General features: G+C 46.2%; 1 protein-coding gene across 1 annotated transcript in view; it reads left to right on the plus strand.

The window, feature by feature from the left end:
- Positions 1-20,705, plus strand: part of LOC137374435 (superoxide dismutase [Cu-Zn]-like) — a 102,050-nt gene that overhangs the window by 75,118 nt on the left and 6,227 nt on the right. Inside the window, exon 4 of the mRNA XM_068040546.1 lies at positions 3,900-4,017. Coding sequence (XP_067896647.1) covers positions 3,900-4,017 — 118 coding nt within the window. The remainder of the gene's footprint in view (positions 1-3,899; positions 4,018-20,705) is intronic.

Here is a 20,705-nt window from a genome sequence, read left to right on the forward strand (position 1 = left end):
ACACACTGGACAAAAACTGACCCATCTAAAGTACTCGAACTATAGTATTTCCAGTCGATATTTGGAAAGTTAAAGTCCCCCATAACAACTACCCTGTTACTCTCACCCCTGTCGAGAATCATCTTCGCTATCCTTTCCTCTACATCTCTGGAACTATTCGGAGGTCTATAAAAGACTCCCAACAGGGTAACCTCACCTCTCCTGTTTCTAACCTCAGCCCATACTACCTCAGTAGACGAGTCCTCAAACGTCCTTTCTGTCGCTGTAATACTCTCCTTGATTAACAATGCCACACACCCCCCTCTTTTACCATCTTCTCTGTTCTTACTGAAACATCTAAATCCCGGAATCTGCAACATCCATTCCTGCCCCTGCTCTACCCATGTCTCCGAAATGGCCACTACATCGAGATCCCAGGTACCAACCCATGCTGCAAGCTCACCCACCTTATTCCGGATGCTCCTGGCGTTGAAATAGACACACTTTAAACCAGGTTCTTGCTTGCCAGTGCCCTCTTGCGTCCTTGTAACCATATCCCTGACCTCACTACTCTCAACATCCTGTACACTGGCACTACAATTTAGGTTCCCATTCCCCTGCTGAATTAGTTTAAACCCCCCCGAAGAGCACTAGCAAACCTCCCCCCCAGGATATTGGTACCCCTCTGGTTCAGGTGAAGACCATCCTGTTTGTAGAGGTCCCACCTACCCCAGAAAGAGCCCCAATTATCCAGGAAACCAAAACCCTCCCTCCTGCACCATCCCTGCAGCCACGTGTTCAACTCCTCTCTCTCCCTATTCCTCGCTTCGCTATCACGTGGCACGGGCAACAACCCAGAGATAACAACTCTGTTTGTTCTCGCTCTAAGCTTCCACCCTAGCTCCCTAAATTTCTGTCTTAAATCCCCATCTCTCTTCCTACCTATGTCGTTGGTGCCTATGTGGACCACGACTTGGGGCTGCTCCCCCTCCCCATTAAGGATCCCAAAAACACGATCCGAGACATCACGAACCCTGGCACCTGGGAGGCAACATACCAACCGTGAGTCTCTCTCGTTCCCACAGAACCTCCTATCTGTTCCCCTAACTATGGAGTCCCCAATGACTAATGTTCTGCTCCTCTTCCCCCTTCCCTTCTGAGCAACAGGGACAGACTCTGTGCCAAATATCTGTACCCCATTGCTTACCCCTGGTAAGTCGTCCCCCGCAACAGTATCCAAAACGGTATACCTGTTGTTGAGGGAAACGGCCACAGGGGATCCCTGCACTGCCTGCTGGTTCCCTCTCCTTCCCCTGACGGTAACCCATCTACCTACTTCTTTTACCTGAGGTGTGACTACCTCCCCATAACTCCTCTCAATAACCTCCTCCGCCTCCCGAATGATCCGAAGTTCATCCAGCTCCAGCTCCAGTTCCCTAACGCGGTTCTCGAGGAGCTGGAGTTGGGTGCACTTCCCACAGATGCAGTCAGCAGGGACACTCTTGGCGACCCTTACCTCCCACATTCTGCAGGAGGAACATACAACTGCCTTAACCTCCATTCCCACTATTCTAAATTCCCAACAAATCTACTGAAAAACCAAAAAAAAAAACAAAAGTCAAAACTTGTTAGGTTAGCAATCCAACGGACAGAACTTACTAAATAAAAAGCTTACCTTATCAACACACCAGAGTCCTTTTTTTTTTGGTTAGAGGAGGAGGGTGGGTGGGAGACACTACACGTGTAGTGTCTCGGGTACAGCCACCACACAAATATATACCTTTTTCCTTACCCAGCAGTCCCCTGGTCCTCCGAAAACAAAAGGGAATTCACTTTTAAACTTACGCTGAAATTGACTTCACAGCTGTAAGCCCGTTCACGCACCTCCGTTGCTATCCAAGCTGCAGTCACCGAAACTAAAAGGAAACTATATTAAAATTTTTCCCACTTACTGATACAGTCAATCGTAGACTCAGATTTCAGTTGGTGTCATCTAATGAAAATGATCCAGAAAAGAATGGCTTAGCATTAGATTGCAACTCGTTTTTTTCTACTTGAAGAATTAGATGTTACACTCTCAACTGTGAATGTAATTGCTTGCTTATTTGTTGTTTATTTGATAAATTTGCTTACTATTTTAAACTTAAAGGAAGTTCTGAATGTGTGATACTCTTTTCACATAAAAGACTGGGTAGAAGTGTATGAGCACATAAATTCCCATAGTGTAAAAATTATTACCAGACAGATATGTTTTACCAAAGTTTACCTCAACCTCAAGGATAGAATTGACACTCAATGGAATGGGGAGTTGAAACTTACAAGAGCTGAAATAATTTAAAGTAAGTACGGAAAATGCCCAATAATGTAACTGTGAACTTTCTCTAACCTTCCTTGTTGGACAGGCTAAAGTTGCCTGTCTTAGAGAACATCTTGGGCTGGAATTTATAGTTCCACTGCTGCAATCGATGGCAGACGAAAACAATGGTGGGTCACACGTCGTGGAGCCGCCACGATATTAAATGCAGCGGCTTATTTAAATAGCTGGGGCAGACCGCCCACCCTGATGGTATGGAGGGGGCGGGTGGTCCATCCCAGGCAATGGTGTCAGCTACCTTTGCGCAGGCGCTGAGGCCATTTTTAAAGGGCTTCGAGCCCTTCCATTCAATTAAAATTTTTAAAGAAAGAGGTGATGAAAAAATATTAACATTTAATTTGCCCCTCACCCACCACCCCCCCAATAACCATGTAATTAACTACTTGACCTGTCTCTCTTTCCCCCCCCCCCCCCACCACCCTCTAAACACTTCCCTTGTGCACCGGACCTTGCCCCCCCACTACCCACCCCTCCCCAAGTACATAATCTTTACACTATAACCCTTCCAACCATTCCCTACATCAATGATATTAGTTTGACCCCGCTCCCCCCACCCCACACTGAAAAACTTACCTGCTCCCCCCTCCCCACCAGTGTTCCACCTCGGATCCCTGGATGGGGATCCGAAAGTATGGGAGTGCTGGCCACTGGCATCAATATCGCACTGGGACAGACGGCGGGAGTGAGAAGGTAATTTATTCCTTTATTTAAATTATTTTATATATTTAAATTTGGCTTCCGTCGCCGAGCGGTGTTGTGGGGGGGTGGGGGGGGGGGGGGGGGCTACCACGAGGCCTCGCTGCTGCCACTAATATGGGGCTGGGCCTTCCTGGCGTCGAGGCCCATAGCGGTCCTCTGCCAAAGGCATTTTCCGGCCCCCCCTGCCACGACCGCCAACGCGGGGGGTCTGTAAAATTCGCCCCTTTGATTACTCTATGAGTCTGTGTCTGACCATGAAGAGGAAGTGTAATGCTATACCTCATCTTTAAACCCATACACAATCCTTCATTAGAGTTTTTGATTCCTTTGGTACCAGACCTGAAGACTGTTTACAACTGAGCCACTTTGGAGGCTGTTATAAGTCAACCACATAGTGTGGAACCGTAGTCATGTGTAGGCCAGACCAGATAGGTTTAACAGATTCCCTTCCCTGAAAGACATTAAAAGTGAACCAGATTTATCAAACTCAGTTTCAAAACTTTTCACGAAGGGAATTAAACTCAGCCTTTGAGTTGTAGACCAGTACCATAACCATTGAACAACTAGACTCAGCTTAAAGGGGCTTTTGCTGTATCAAACTATATAAAATGATATCCATAGTGGCAAGACAGACATTATGGACTGAATTTTATTTCTTACTTAATAACTTTGTTTCCAGAAGAAAGCATACAGTGGAAAAGTCTGGGGTACTGTTACTGAAACTAGTCACCGTGCCTGGGTTAATTCAAGTAAAAGCTGTGGCAGCTACAGGACTTTATTAAAAATGCATAAATATTGTATGCAAATATTTCTTCGTAGTTAAATCCTAATGTTTCAATCCATTTAGACATGTAGGTGACCTGGGCAACATAGACGCTGATGAAAATGGTACAGCCCGTATTGAAATGGAGGACCGACTTCTTCGCCTGGCAGGAAAGTATTCTATTATTGGACGTGCTATGGTGGTAAGTGTTAAAATTGTACTGTCAATGAGTGTACCAATAGAGTGGTGGGAAAAAGATACACTGCCTTCCCCTCCAGGGTTTCTGATCTCAGCCAAACAGAGGGGAGGAAAATTAGTTGAAATGTTTCAGATGGGAATTAGGAGATTCAATTTTTGACTGACATTACTGAAAGACTAGATAGCAAAATATCTGGCGACAGCGAACATAATAAAAATTGCATGATTTCTAAAAAGATCATATTAACTTCCCTCCTAACCATATTTAATTCTTTGAAGAAATAACAATGTAGATTAGTGCAATATATTGAATCTGATATACATAGATTTTCAGAAGATCTTTGATAAATGCCACATTAAAGACATATGATAAAGCTCAGGGCATGTGAAGTTATGTAGCAAGTAGCAGACTGGTCTGAAAGATGGCTACAAAACAGGAAACAGGTAAGAATTAAAGGAAATTTCTCTGAATTGCAGAAAGTGGGAAGTGGTGTCCTAAAGTGGTCTGTGCTGGAACAACTGTTGTTCAATACATATAAATACATTTAAAAATATATATAAAACAATTTGGACTCAGAAATTATAGCTGTGGTGTCAAAATCCCAAATGATACTAAACAAAGGGCTATAGCTAATATGGATACCGCACCAAAATACAGATAGGGGCGGCGCAGTGGTTAGCACTGCAGCCTCATAGCTCCAGCGACCCGGGTTCAATTCTGCGTACTGCCTGTGTGGAGTTTGCAAGTTCTCCCTGTGTCTGCGTGGGTTTTCTCCGGGTGCTCCGGTTTCCTCCCACAGCCAAATGACTTGCAGGTTGGTAGGTAAATTGGCCATTATAAATTGCCCCTAGTATAGGTAGGTGGTAGGGAAATATAGGGACAGGTGGGGATGTGGTAGGAATATGGGATTAGTGTAGGATTAGTATAAATGGGTGGTTGATGGTCGGCACAGACTTGGTGGGCCGAAGGGCTGTATCTCTAAACTAAACTAAATGTGCTTGCAGAGTGGGCAGATAAAAGGAAAATGAATTGCAACATGAAGTGTGAGGTGGTTCATTTTGGTGTGAAAAATAAAGAGGCCTCAATTTAGAATTTAAATTTAGAAATTTAGAAATTAAATTGAGGAGAGGAGCAAAGAGATCTTGGAATATATATACGTAAGTCAGTAAAAGTAGTTGCACAAGTTGATAAGACCATAAAGATTGTAAACCGTTACTGGGCTTCATATCTAGAGAAGTACAAAAATAGAGGTAATGTTAAATTTATATTGAACCTTGGTTAGACCACACTCGGAGTATTGTATGAAGTTCTGATCTTGATACTTCAAGGAGGATATTGAAGCACTGGAGAAAATGCATGAAAGATTTCCAAGGATGTTAACAGAATTGAACACTGTAACTCTCTTGGCATTTCTTCTCGGACGAAGATTGGAGGACAGCGAATGTGGTACCATTATTCAAGAAGGGTAGCAGGGATAATCCAGGTAATTACAGACCTGTGAGTCTAACATCAGTGGTAGGGAGGAGAAAAGCCTTAGATTACAGGACGATATAGATGGGTGGAGCAGTGGCAAATGGAACTTAATTCTGAGAAGTGTGAGGTGATGCATTCTGGGAGGACTAACAAGGCAAGAGAATATACAATGGGTGGTAGGACCCTAGGAAGTCAGAGGAACCTTGGTGTACTTGTCCATAGATCACTGAAGGCAGCAGCACAGGTTGATAAGGTGGTTAGGAAGGCATATGGGATACCTGCCTTTATTAGCCGAGGCATAGAATATAAGAGCAGGGAGGTTATGACGGAGCTGTATAAAACGCTAGTTAGGCCACATCTGGAGTACTGTGTACAGTTCTGGTCACAACACTATAGGAAGGATGTGATTGCCCTGGAGAGGGTGCAGAGGAGATTCACCAGGAGGTTGCCTGGGCTGGAGCATTTCAGCTCTGAAATACCAGGGGGCATAGATTTAAAGTAAGGGGCAGGAGGTTTAGAGGGAATTTGAGGAAATATTTTTTCACTCAGGGTGGTTGGAATCTGGAACGCACTGCCTGAAGAGGTGGTAGAGGCAGGAACCGTCACAACATTTAAGAAGTATTTAGATGAGCACTTGAAACGCCATAGCATACAAGGGCCAAGTGCTGGAAAATGGGATTAGAATAGTTAGGTGCTTGATGGCCGGCACAGACACGATGGGCCGAAGGGCCTGTTTCTGTGCTGTATAACTCTATGACTCAATCATGATCTATGGCCCGTGCTTCCCACTGGTCATGGTCAATGTGGCACACACAGAGGGACTTCTTCAGGGAGTCCTTGAAACGTTTGCATGGGACCCCTCTGTTCCTTTTACCCGTAGTCAGCTCTCCATACAACACGATCTCAGGCAGGCGACTGTCGCCCATCTGGACAACGTGACCCGCCCATCGCAGTTGGCTTTGCAGGAGGATGGCCTGGATGCTGGTGATGTTGGCTGTTTCCAGGACTTCAATGTTTGTGATACTGTCCTGCCAGCGGATCGTGAGGATGCTGCAGAGGCAGCGCTGATGGAAGCACTCTAGAAGGCATACATGATGGCAGTATAGGATCCATGACTCAGCGCCATACAGAACTGCGGTGAGTACTATGGCTTTGTACACTTTTGGGTTTGGTCTGTGCTCTGAGGCTGTGGTTGCTCCACACATGTTTGTACATTCTGCCAAATATTCTGTTTGCTTTTGAAAGCCTGTTGTCTACTTGCTTGTCTATGGTGGCATCAAACGAGATGATGCTCCCCAAATAAGTAAATTGCTTGACGGCATTCAGCTCAGTTCTCTCGATGACAGTGCTTGCAGGTCAATATTCTTCTTGAGATGCAGGCTGATGCAGGACTTCAGTTTTCTTTAAACTGATTTTTAGTCCAAAGAGTTGTGCCGTCTTGGAAAAATGTGTTGTTATACGTTGCAGGTCTGACTGACTGTGGGCCAGGAGAGCACAGTCATCGGTGAAAAGAAGTTCACGGATGAGTTTTTCTTGTGTCTTTATGTGAGCCTGGTGATGCCTGAGGTTGAAAAGGCCTCCATCAGTCCGGAAGCATACATAAACTCTCTCCTTATGGTCTTTGCCTGCTGCAGAATCATGCTGAAAAAGATGGTGAATCGGGCCAGCACACATCCCTGCTTCACACCATTGGTGATACGGAAGGGACTCGAGAGGTCGCTGTTTCGCTTGACTTGTCCGTACCGATTTTCATGAAACTGGTTCACCATGGCCAGGAACCTGGGTGGGCATCTAAGTTTTTCAAGGATTTTCCAAAGTCCATCTGTGCCCACAGTGTCAAATGCCTTGGTGAGGTCTACATAAGTGATGTACAGGCCTTTGTTTTGCTCAAGACACTTATCTTGTAATTGTCTGAGTGCAAATACCATGTGTAGTGCTTCTGTTTGCTCTGAAACCACAGTGGCTCTCTGGGAGGTTTTCTTCCGCAATCGTAGGCACAAGCCTGTTCAGAAGTATTCTAGCCAGATCTTCCCAGCAGTAGAAAAGAGGGTGATCCCATGGTAGTTGGAGCACTGATTTTTCTCCTTTGTTTTTGTACAAGGTGATGGTAACGGCATCACAAAGCTCCCGTGGAATCCTGTCCTGTTCCCAGCAGGCTGTGAAAAACTCATGGAGCTTGGTGTATAGGGCAGGGCCACCATGCTTCAAGGCTTCGGATGGTATTCCATCAGCTCCAGGGGCTTTGTTGTTCTTCATCCAGTTCTTCTTTGACAGGCTGTTGTTGGATGCGATTTGATGGCAGTATCATGCACTGTGCACTTGGCGCTGAAGAGAGTTTCAAAGTGCTCAGACCAACGATTCAGGGCTGACTCGTTGCTGGTGTGTAGGGTCTTGCCATTGTCACTCCTCAGGGGGATTTGGGTTTGATGTGCTGGCCCATAGACAGATTTTAGTGCTTCATAGAAACTTCTTATGTCACCAGTACAGTTGAGTTTTTTCTGCAAGTGCGATCCACTAGTCATTTGGGATGTTCCTCAGCTTACATTGATGGGTGCTGCATACCAGAGGCCTGCTCAGGTCAGAAAAAAGAACCCGAACCGCAGCGGACTCGAGCCCGACCCCCTCCGATTTTGCCCCGAGCCCGACCCGCACTGACTCGACCCGACCTGAGCCCGACCCGACCATCCCTTCACTTGCCTTCCGACTGGGAAGCTCCACGAAGCTGCAGTGTATGCGCGATGACGTCACTCACTCACTGCGCAGACTCAGTTTTGTCCCGGACTCCCAGCTCAGCAATGTACTGACCGTGTGTGTCCGGCCCGACCCGACCCGAGCCCGAAAGCCGTACCCTGAAGATGGGCCCGACTCGACCCAAACCAGACACCTGTCGGGTCGTGTCGGGTTTGGGTCGGGAAGCAGGCCTCTACTGCATGCCTGATGGTAGGCTGTCTTTTTCTCATGGCTGGCCAGGTGAGCCTGATGAGCTGACTTTTTTTTTAGCAGATCTTGAGTTTCCTTGTCATTTTCAACAAACCAGTCCCTATTTTTCTTGGTCCTGGGTCCAGTGACCTCGTTGGAAGCATCCAGTACTGCAGCTTTGATGTGTTCCCAGAGTTCTTCTGGAGTGGAATCAGCAGTGAGATCAGGATGTTCCAGTCTATTCTGTAAGGTTGTTTGATATCTATCTCTGCAAGATGAGGTTTGCAGGTTGCTGACTTGAAATTTCTTTGCTGGGTTGTCTCTAGGCCTGTTCTTGGGCTTAGGCTTGAAGTGGAAGTTCAGCTTTGAACGAACAAGCCGGTGGTCTGTAAGACAGTCAGCACTGGGCATGACTCTAGCATGCAGGACGTCCTTTAGGTCACACTGGCACACCAAGATGTAATCTAATCAGGTGCCAGTGTTTAGAGCGGGGATGTATACATGTGGTCTTGAAGCGATCTTTTTGTTGAAAGAAGGTGTTGGTTATGGACAACTGTTCCAAGAGTAAACATCCGAAATCGCCAAGGATGACAATTTTGTCCTTAGGAGGGGCATTCTGGATGAGTTCATGGAGATCTGTGTAGAACTTATCTTTGTCAGCTGGGTTAGTCTTCAGGGTTGGAGCATAAACGCTGATGAGGGTTGCATGCTGCTGGTCTTGGAGGGGCAGGCACAGAGACATGATGCGTTCAGAATGGCCGATTGGCAGGCTTGAAAGTTTAGTGGTGATAGTGTTCACCATGAAGCCGACACCGAAGCGACGTTATTCACCTTGAGGTCTCCCTGACCGATAGAGTAACCAGCATTGTGTTCTGTTAGGCTGCCTTCCTCTGAGAAGCGGACCTCACTTATGGCCACTATATCAATGTCTAGTCTGGCTAGCTCATGAACCACCAGGGCTGAGCGTTGTTGAGTGTGGCTGTTGTCACCAGAGTCGAGCATTGTTCTCACGTTCCAGCCGGCGAGTTTCAGAATTTTTTCTCACCTTTTGAAACGAGATTTGGAGTTCGCGTTTCCTTCTCTATCGTAGTTTGACCACATTAGGAGATGCCCGTTGACGGCGGCAAGCCAATTGGGTGGACGGGAGACAAGCATTTGTTTAGGCCACCTTTTCTAGGCCCCTCTCCAATTTCAGAGCAAGCAGTTCAAAAAGGCTGCTTGGTCACTCAGGGTGCGACCGGGCGATGATGTCGTCACTATGTCATCATCAAAACGAACAATATCCTGAGTCGCCTGCATGCAGGATTGGAACTGCAGCTGCCAGTGCCATCTTGCACCCGCCATTTTCACCCCTTTCCTGTCATTTCAGGACTTACTTGTTGAGTTATAGTTGGATGGACGGATTTCCTTCCTGCTTGTGCAGTGGTGCTTTAAGGTGGAGTACAGTTTGCGCTGACTGACCCCACTCTTTAAGCCTGGAGCTCATCTAGTGCCCAGTGAACTGGGACAGCAGCAGTGAGGTCTCCAAGCCATAGGTTTGGATTCAAAGTTTCCCTCTCCTAGGTGGGTTGCCGACTAAGGATTGAAGGGACCCTCCTTCCCTTCCTATTTATTCATAGCTGGTATACCAACAATTGTAGTCCACACAATATGGTGTGGTACGCCTTTGGTCCAGAACATCATGGTCACTTGAGCCGCTTGGAATCCTTCTGCCCTGGCCGTTAGCTTTATCAAGAAAGACACCCGCCCAGATGGTGAGGGGAGAAATGATGAACACTGTAACTATCAGAAAAGAAAGCTCACTTGTGGCTGTTTTCTCAGGAAAAGCAAAGAACAAAGAAAATTACAGCACAGGAACAGGCCCTTCGGCCCTCCAAGCCTGCGCCGATCCAGATCCTCTGTCTAAACATGTCGCCTATTTTCTAAGGGTCTGTATCTCTTTGCTTCCTGCCCATTCATGTATCTGTCTAGATACATCTTAAAAGACGTTATCGTGCCCGCGTCCACCGCCTCCACTGGCAACGCGTTCCAGGCACCCACCACCCTCTGCGTAAAGAACTTTCCACGCATATCCCCCCTAAACTTTTCCCCTCTCACTTTGAACTCGTGACCCCTAGTAATTGAATCCCCCACTCTGGGGGAAAAAGCTTCTTGCTTTTAAATGAAGAACGGACAGAGGTCTTTAAAATTATGAAGAAGTTCAATAGGGTGGAGAGGTAGAAACTGTTTCCATTTGTGGGTGAATCCAGAACAGGGGAAAGCAAATATAAATTAGCCACAACAAATCAAATAAAGAATTTATGACGAAATACTTTCACACGGATCTCATTTTTTCATTGATCTCACCAAAGCCTTTGACCTAGTCAGCAGACGTGGTCTCTTCAGACTACTAGAAAAGATTGGATGTCCACCAAAGCTACTATCATCACCTCATTCCATGACAATATGAAAGGCACAATTCAACATGGTGGCTCATCAGACCCCTTTCCTATCCTGAGTGGCGTGAAACAGGGCTGTGTTCTCGCACCCACACTTTTTGGGATTTTCTTCTCCCTGCTGCTTTCACATGTGTTCAAGTCCTCTGAAGAAGGAATTTTCCTTCACACAAGATCAGGGGGCAGGTTGTTCAACCTTGCCCGTCTAAGAGCGAAGTCCAAAGTACGGAAGGTCCTCATCAGGGAACCCTCTTTGTTGACGATGCTGCTTTAACATCTCACACTGAAGAGTGTCTGCAGAGTCTCATCGACAGGTTTGCGGCTGTCTGCAATGAATTTGGCCTAACCATCAGCCTCAAGAAAACGAACATCATGGGGCAGGATGTCAGAAATGCTCCATCCATTAATATTGGCGACCACGCTCTGGAAGTGGTTCAAGAGTTCACCACCGAGGCTCAACAATCACCAGTAACCTGTCTCTAGATGCAGAAATCAACAAGCACATGGGAAAGGCTTCCACTGCTATGTCCAGACTGGCCAGGAGAGTGTGGGAAAATGGCGCACTGACACGGAACACAAAAGTCCGAGTGTATCAAGCCTGTGTCCTCAGTACCTTGCTCAATGGCAGCGAGGCCTGGACAACGTATGTCAGCCAAGAGCGATGTCTCAATTCATTCCATCTTCGCTGCCTCTGGAGAATACTTGGCATCAGGTGGCAGGACCGTATCTCCAACCAGAAGTCCTCGAGGCGGCCAACATCCCCAGCTTATACACACGACTGAGTCAGCGGCGCTTGAGATGGCTTGGCCATGTGAGCCGCATGGAAGATGGCAGGATCCCCAAGGAGACATTGTACAGCGAGCTCGCCACTGGTATCAGACCCACCGGCCGTCCATGTCTCCGCTTTAAACACGTCTGCAAATGCGACATGAAGTCCTGTGACATTGATCACAAGTCGTGGCAGTCAGTTGCCAGCGTTCGCCAGAGCTGGCGGGCAGCCATAAAGACGGGGCTAAAATGTGGCGAGTCGAAGAGACTTAGCAGTTGGCAGGAAAAAAGACAGAGGCGCAAGGGGAGAGCCAACTGTGTAACAGCCCCGACAAACAAATTTTACTGCAGCACCTGTGGAAGAGCCTGTCACTCTAGAATTGGCCTTTATAGCCACTCCAGGCGCTGCTCCACACACCTCTGACCACCTCCAGGCGCTTACCCATTGTCTCTCGAGATAAGGAGGCCAAAGAACTTTTACACAGAGTGAGGAAATTTTTTTTTCCTTCATTCACGGGATGTGGGCATCGCTGGCCAGGCCAGCATTTATTGCCCATCCCTAATTGCCCTTGAGAAGGTGGTGGTGAGCTGCCTTCTTGAACCGCTGCAGTCCATGTGGGGTAGGTACAACCACAGTGCTGTTAGGAAGGGAGTTCCAGGATTTTGACCCAGCGACAGTGAAGGAACGGCGAAAGAGTTCCAAGTCAGGATAGTGTGTGACTTGGAGGGGAACCTGCAGGTGATGGTGTTCCCATGCATCTGCTGCCCTTGTCCTTCTAGTTGGTAGAGGTCGCGGGTTTGGAAGGTGCTGTCTAAGGAGCCTTGATGCATTGCTGCAGTGCATCTTGTAGATGGTACACACTGCTGCCACTGTGCGTCTGTGGTGAAGGGAGTGAATGTTTGTCGATGGGGTGCCAATCAAGAGGGCTTTTTTGTCCTGGATGGTTTCAAGCTTCTTGAGTGTTGTTGGAGCTGCACCCATCCAGGAAAGTGGAGAGTATTCCATCACACTCCTGACTTGTGCCTTGTAGATGGTGGACAGGCTTTGGGGAGTCAGGAGGTGAGTTACTCGTCTCAGGATTCCTAGCCTCTGACCTGCTCTTGTAGCCACGGTATTTATATGGCTACTGCAGTTCAGTTTCTGGTCAATGGTAGCCCCAAGGATGTCGATAGTGGGGGATTCAGCGATGGTAATGCCATTGAATGTCAAGGGGAGATGGTTCGATTCTCTCTTGTTGGAGATGGTCATTGCCTGGCACTTGTGTGGCGCGAATGTTACTTGCCACTTATCAGCCCAAGCCTGGATATTGTCCAGGTCTTGCTGCATTTCTACACAGACTGCTTCAGTATCTGAGGAGTCATGAATTTGTGCAATCATCAGCAAACATCCCCACTTCTGACCTTCTGATTGAAGGAAAGTCATTGATGAAGCTGACGATGGTTGGGCCTAGGACACTACCCTGAGGAACTCCTGCAGTGATGTCCTGGAGCTCAGATGATTGACCTCCAACAACCACAACCATCTTCCTATGACTCCAGCCAGCAGAGGGTTTTCCCCCTGATTCCCATTGACTCCAGTTTTGCTAGGGCTCCTTGATGCCATACTCGGTCAAATGCTGTCTTGTTGTCAAGAGCAGTCACTCTCACCTCACCTGTTGAGTTCAGCTCGTTTGTCCATGTTTGAACCAAGGCTGCAATGAGGTCTGGAGCTGAGTGGCCCTGGCGGAACCCAAACTGAGCGTCACTGAGCAGGTTATTGCTAAGCAAGTGTCGCTTGATGGCACTGTTGATGATACCTTCCATCACTTTACTGATGATTGAGAGTAGGCTGTTGGGGCGGTAATTGGCCGGGTTGGACTTGTCCTGCTTTTTATGTACAGGACATACTTGGGCAATTTTCCACATTGCAGGGTAGATGCCAGTGTTGTAGCTGTACTGGAACAGCTTGGCTAGGGGCACGGCAAGTTCTAGATCACAGGTCCTATTGCCGGAATATTGTCAGGGCCCATAGCCTTTGCAGTATCCGGTGCCTTCAGTCGTTTCTTGATATCACGCGGAGTGAATCGAATTGGCTGAAGTCTGGCATCTGTGATGCTGGGGACTTCAGGAGGAGGCCGAGATGGATCATCAACTCGGCGCTTCTGGCTAAAGATTGTTGCAAATACTTCAGCCTTATCTTTCGCACTGATGTGCTGGGCTCCTCTATCATTGAGGATAGGGATATTTGTGGAGCCACCTCCTCCAGTTAGTTGTTTAATTGTCCACCACCATTCACGGCTGGATGTGGCAGGACTGCAGAGCTTTAGATCTGATCCGTTGGTTATGGAATCGCTTAGCTCTGTCTATCGCATGCTGCTTACGTAATTTGGCATGCAGATCGTCCTGTGTTGTAGCTTCACCAGGTTGACACCTCATTTTGAGGTATGCCTGGTGCGGCTCCTGGCATGCCCTCCTGCACTCATCATTGAACCAGGGTTGGTCTCCTGGATTGATGGTAATGGTAGAGTGGGGGATATGCCGGGCCATGAGGTTACAGATTGTGGTTGAGTACAATTCTGCTGCTGCTGATGGCCCACAGCGCCTCCTGGATGCCCAGATTTGCATTGCTAGATCTGTTCGAAATCATTCCCATTTAGCACGGTGGTAGTGCCACACAACACGATGGAGGCTATCCTCAATGTGAAGGCGGGACTTCGTCTCCACAACGACTGTGCGGTGGTCACTCCTACCAATACTGTCATGGACAGATGCATCTGCGGCAGGCAGATTGGTGAGGACGAGGTCAAGTATGTTTTTCCCTCTTGTTGGTTCTCTCACCACCTGCCGCAGACCCAATCTAGCAGCTATGTACTTTAAGACTCTGCCAGCTTGGTCAGTAGTGGTGCTCCCAAGCCACTCTTGGTGATGGACATTGAAGTCCCCCACCCAGAGTACATTTTGTGCCCTTGCCACCCTCAGTGCTTCCTCCAAGTGCTGTTCAACATGGAGGAGTACTGACTCATCAGCTGAGGGAGGGCGGTAGGTGGTAATCAGTAGGAGGTTACCTTGTCCATGTTTGATCTGATGCCATGAGACTTCATGGGGTCCAGAGTCGATGTTGAGGACTTCCAGGGCAACTCCCTCCCTACTGTATACCACTGTGCTGCCACCTCTGGTGGGTCTGTCCTGCCGGTGGGACAGGACATACCCGGGGATGGTGAGGGCAGTGTCTGGGACATTGTCTGTCAGGTATGATTCCGTGAGTATGACTATGTCAGGATGTTGCTTGACTAGTCTGTGGGATAGAATGTTGAATTCACCACCTCATGGAGTGGTTGAAACAGATTGCATTGATGCATTTAAGGGAAGGCTTTACATAGGATTAGATAGCATATTTGGCATAGAAACAGGCCATTTGGCCTAACCAGTCCATGCCGGCATTTATGCTCCTCTTGAGCCTCCTCCCATTCTTCCTCATTGTAACCTTCTATTCCCTTCTCCCATATGCTTTTCCAGCTTCCCCTTAAGTGCATCTATACTATTCACTTCAATCACATTCTCACCACTCTTTGGGTAAAGAAGTTTCTTCTGAATTCTCTTTTGGATTTGTTGGTGACTATCTTATTTTGATGGCTTCTAGTTATGCTCTTCCCCACAAGTGGAAACATTCTCTCGGTATCCAGGTCACCCCTCAGCCCTTTTTTTTTCAAGAGAAAGGACACCCAGCCTGTTCATCCTTTCCTGATACACCCATGCATTTCTGGTATCCTCTTTGTAAATCTTCTCTGCACCCTCACTGGTGTCACTATATCCTTTTCACAATATGGCAACCAGAACTGCACGCAGTAGTCTAAGGGCTGGATTTTATAATGTCGCCGCCGAGATCGGCAGTGAAATGAAAAAATGGCAGCCTGCTTGTATGGACCGCATGTCATTGAGCCGCTGCAATCTTCTGTGCAGTGGCTCATTTGCATTCCTGGGCGGGCCGTCCCCACCCCCCGATCACGTGGAGAGGGTGGGCCATCCGACTCCGCAATGGTGTCAGTTGCCTGTGCACAGGCGCTGATGCCATTTTTAAAGGACCCTACTGGTTAATTTAAATATTTAATGGTAAATTGAATTAAAATAAATAAATACACCTCTTTTGCCCCTCTCCCACCCACCCCCCAATAACAAATTAATTATTTGCCCTTCCCCCACCAAAAACACTTACCTTTACCCTCTGACCGTTCCCCCCGCCCCCCCCACCCAAACTGCACAAACTTTCAACTACAACCTTTCCCACCATCCCCTACACCCATGATGTTAATTTGACCTTGTTCCTCCCCCTCTCGCACTGATAAACTTACTCCCCCTCCCCACTACCAGTGTTGTGCCTCAAATATTCAAAGACTCTGCTTCCACTGCCTTTTGAGGAAGAGAATTCCAAAGACTCATGACCCTCAGAGAAAAAAATTCTCATCTCCGTCTTAAATGGGCAACCCCTTATTTTTAAACCGTGACCCCTAGTTCGGGATTCTCCCACAAGGGGAAACATCCTTTCCACATCCACCCTGACAAGACCCCTCAGGATCATATATGTTTCAATCAAGTCTCCTCATTCTCTTCCAAATTTCAGCGGATACAAGCCTTGCCTGTCCAATCTTTCCTCATAAGATAGGCCACCTATTCCAGGTATTAGTTTAGTAAACCTTCTCTCTATTGCCTCCAACGCATTTACATCCTTCCTTAAATAAGGAGATCAGTACTGTACACAGTACTCCAGATGTAGTCTCACCAATGCCCTGTACAGCTGAAGCATTAACCCCCCCCCACTTTTGTATTCAATTCCCCTCGCGATAAACAATAACATTCTATGAGCTTTCCTAATTATGTGCTGTACCTGCATACTAACCTTTTGTAATTCATGCACTAGGACAGCCAGATCCCTCTGCATCTCAGAGCTCTGCAATCTCTCACCATTTAGATAATATGCTTCTTTTTTATTCTTCCTGCCAAAGTGGAAATTTCACATTTTCCCACATTATACTCCATTTGCCAGACCTTTGCCCAGTCACTTAACCTATATAAATCCCTTTGTAGCCTCATTATGTCCTCTTCACAAGTTACTTTCTTACCTATCTTTGTGTCATCAGCAAATTTAGCAACCATACCTTTGGGCCCTTCATCTAAGTTATTTATATAAATTGTAAAAAATTGAGGCCCCAGCACAGATCTTTCAGGCACACCACTCATTACATCTTGTCAACCAGAAAATGACCCATTTATGCCTACTCTCTGATTCCTGTTAGCTAACCAATCTTCTGTCCATGCCAATATGTTACCCCCTACACCATGAGCTTTTATTTTCTGCAATAACCTTTGATGTGGCACCTTATCAAATGCTTTCTGGAAATCTAAGTACAATACATCCACCGGTCACAGCACATGTAACTCCCTCAAAGAACTCCAATAAATTGGTTAAACATGATTTCCCTTTCACAAAACCATGTTGACTCTGCCTGATTACCTTGAATTTTCTAAAAGCCCTGCTATAACATTTTTAATAATAGCTTCTAACATTTTCCCTAAGACCGATGTTAAGCTAACTGGCCTGTAGTTTCCTGCTTTCTGTCTCCCTCCCTTTTTGAATAAAGGAGTTACATTCGCTATTTTCCAATCTAAAGGAACCTTCCCCGAATCTAGGGAATTTTGGAAAATTAAACTATCTCACTAGCCACTTCAAGTCCATCAGGACCCGGGGACTTGTCAGCCCGCAGCTCCAACAATTTGTTCAGTACCACTTCCCTGGTGATTGTAATTTTCTTGAGTTCCTCCCTCACATCCATTTCCTGACTTACAGCTAATACTGGGATATTACTTGTATCCTCAGTATTGAAGACTGATGCAAAATATCTGTTCAATTCATCTGCCATCTCCTTATTATCCATTATTAATTCCCCAGTCTCTTTTTATAGGACCAAGGCTCACATTGTTAACTTTTCTTTTTAAAATATCAATAGAAACTCTTACTATCTGTCTTTATATTTCTAGCTAGCTTTCTCTCATACTCTAATTTTACCTTCCTTATCAATCTTTTCTTCCTTCTTTGCTGTTTTTTATATTCTGTCCAATCTTCTGACCTGCCTCTCATCTTTGCGCAATTATAGGCTTTTTCTTTAAGTTTGATACTATCATTAACTGTTTTAGTTAACCACGGATGGCGGGTCCCACCCTTGGAATTTTTCTTTCTTGTTGGAATGTATGTTTTCTGAAATATCCCCTTAAATATCTGCCACTGATGACTTAATTTCATAGTTTCTCTTTGCCTTCCTGATTTATTTTTTTTGACTTCTCTCCTAATCTCCTCGTATTCTCTATCATGCTCTCCTCTGCTGTCTATGTACTTAATGTCTGCCTCTTTCCTAACCCTCAGTTGTTCCCTTATGTCCTTATTCATCCATGGAATCTTACTAGTGTTTAGTTCTGTTCCTTTCAGCTGAATATATTTTTCCTGCATGCTGGTGAACGCTGTTTAAATGTTTCCCATTGTTGTTCGATGTCATTTTTTGCCAATATTGTTGCCCATTTTATTTTCCCAAGCTCTATTCTCAGCCTCTCAAAATCAGTTTTTCTCCAATCTGTTAACCTGGTTTTCATCATACTTGCGTCCATCTCTATTATTATCTTAAAGCATGTTATATTATGATCGCTATTGCATAGATGTTCCCCTACTTCTCTTATCTGCTCAGGTTCATTCCCCATTACTGGATCCAATAGCAAATCTTTCTTTGTTGGGTATTGGGTTAGAAAGGAGTCCTTTTTCATTGTAGGAACTTCATTCCTTTAACCCCTTTACCTACCTCTTCGGCCCAATTAATATCGGGGTACATATATGAGGGAGAAAGGAATAGTGAGATGCGGGGCAGGATTGGAAGAGGTATTTTGAGCCAGAGGATACTTATGTGGAGTATAGATGAGTTGGTCAGAATGGCCTGTTTCCAGTGCTGTAGATTCTGTGTAATTCTTCTCTATAATTTTTTTTGCGAGTAAGGTTTGCTGAAGGTGAAAAATAGCTGAGGGGTCCTGTTCTTGTACTGTTCAAGATGAGCCTTACCTTCAGTGAATCAACCAAGGAATGTGATTAATAGTATCCAACAACAACTTATATTTATATAGTGCCTTTAATGTAATAAAACATCCCAAGGCGCTTCACAGCAGCATTATAAAACAAAATATGAGACCGGGCCACATGAGATATTAGGTCAGATGACCAAAAGCTTGGTCAAAGAGATTGGTTTTAAGGAATAATCTTACAGGAGGAAAGTGAGCCTGAGAGGCAGAGAGGTCTGAGGAGGGAATTCTAAAGCTTAGGGCCTACGCAACTGAAGGCACAGCCAGCAACAGTGGAGCAATTAAAATTAGGGATGCTCAAGAGGCCAGAATTAGATGAGCACAAATATCTCGGAGGGTTGTGGGGCTAGAGGAGATTACAGAGATAGGGAGGGGCGAGGCCATGGAGGGATTTGGAAACAGGGATAAGAATTTGAAAATCAAGACGTTGCTTGACCGGGAGTCAGTAGAGGGGTGCTACTTTAATGGGACTTTGTGCAAATTAGGAGAAGGGCAGCAGAGTTTTGGATGACCTAAAGTTTATGAAGGGTAGAATGTAGGAGACCAGCCAGGAGTATATTGGAATAGTCAAGTCTGGAGGTAAAAAAGACATGATTGAGGGTTTCAGAAGCAGGTGAGCTGAAGAAGGGGTGAAGTCTGGTGATGGTACAGAGGTAGAAATAGGCAGTCGTAATGATGGCTCAAATATGTGGTCGGAAGCTCATCCCGGGGTTAATACGACACCAAAGTTGCAAACAGTCTGGTTTAGCCTCTGACAGTTGCCAGGGAAATGGATAGAGTTGAATGCTAGGGAATAGATTTTGGAGCAGGGATCGAAAACAATGGCGTCAGTCTACCCAATATTTAATTGGAGGAAATTTCTGCTTATCTATTACTGGATGTCGAATATGTAGTCTGATGACTCTTCCATTTTTGTTAAGTTAAGAGAGGTGGTGGTGAGGTAGAGCTGGGTGTCATCAACGTACATATGAAAACTAATGCTGAGCTTTCGGATGATGGGCCCAAGGGGCAGCATGTAGATGAGAAATAGGAGGGGGCCAAGGATAGATCCTTGAGCACACCAGAGATAACCATGCGGGAGCAGGAAGAGGTGATTGCTAGTGATACTCTGGCTACAATTAGCTAGATAAGAATGGAACCAGGTGAGATCAGTCCACCCAGTTGAACAGCAGTGGAGAGGCGTTAGAGGAGGAGGATGTGGTCAACCATGTCAAAGGCTACAGACAGGACGAGGAGGTATAGTTTACTTTTGTCACAGTCATAAAGGATATAATTTGTAAAGTAGATGTGAGCTGTTCTGGTGCTATGGCAGGGGCGGAAACCTGATTTGGAGAGATTCAAACATTGCGTTCTGGGAAAGATGGGCATGAATTTGGGAGGCAACAACATGTTCAAGGACTGGAGAGGAAAGGGAGGTTTGAGATTGTACGGTAGTTTGCAAGGATGGTGGGATCATTGTTTTTTTTGAGGAGAGTGGTAATGATAGCAAATTTAAAGGAGAGAGGGACAACACCTGCAGAGACAGAACCATTAACAATATTGGCTAACATGGGGACCAGGAGGGGAAGTTGGGTGGTCAGCAGTTTAGTGGGAATAGGGTCAAGGGAGCAGGAGCTTGGTCTCATGGACAAGATGAGCTCAGAGAGGACCTGAAAGGAGATTGAAGAGAAACGAAAAAACAATGCGAGTTCCAGGCTATGGTGGGGGAAGCTTTAATGGAAGTTTGGCCAGGTGGGCTTGTGGAAGGGAAACACGCAGCAGAGGCAGCTGATCAAATGATCTTGATCTTATTGGCAAAAAGGTCCATGAGCTCTTCACACTTATTGTTTCAGGTGAAGCTTGAAAAGACAGGTGAGAGGGGTTTAAGAAGATAGTTTGCAGTCGAGAAAAGAAGCCGGGGTTATCTTTGTATTCCAGGATAATCCTGGAATAGTGAGCCGTTTTAGCACATGAGAGCACGACCTGATAATGCTTTATGTGGTCTAGCCAGATCTGACGATGAAT

This window comes from Heterodontus francisci, chromosome 10 (assembly GCF_036365525.1).
Source record: "Heterodontus francisci isolate sHetFra1 chromosome 10, sHetFra1.hap1, whole genome shotgun sequence".
NCBI lineage: Eukaryota > Metazoa > Chordata > Chondrichthyes > Heterodontiformes > Heterodontidae > Heterodontus > Heterodontus francisci.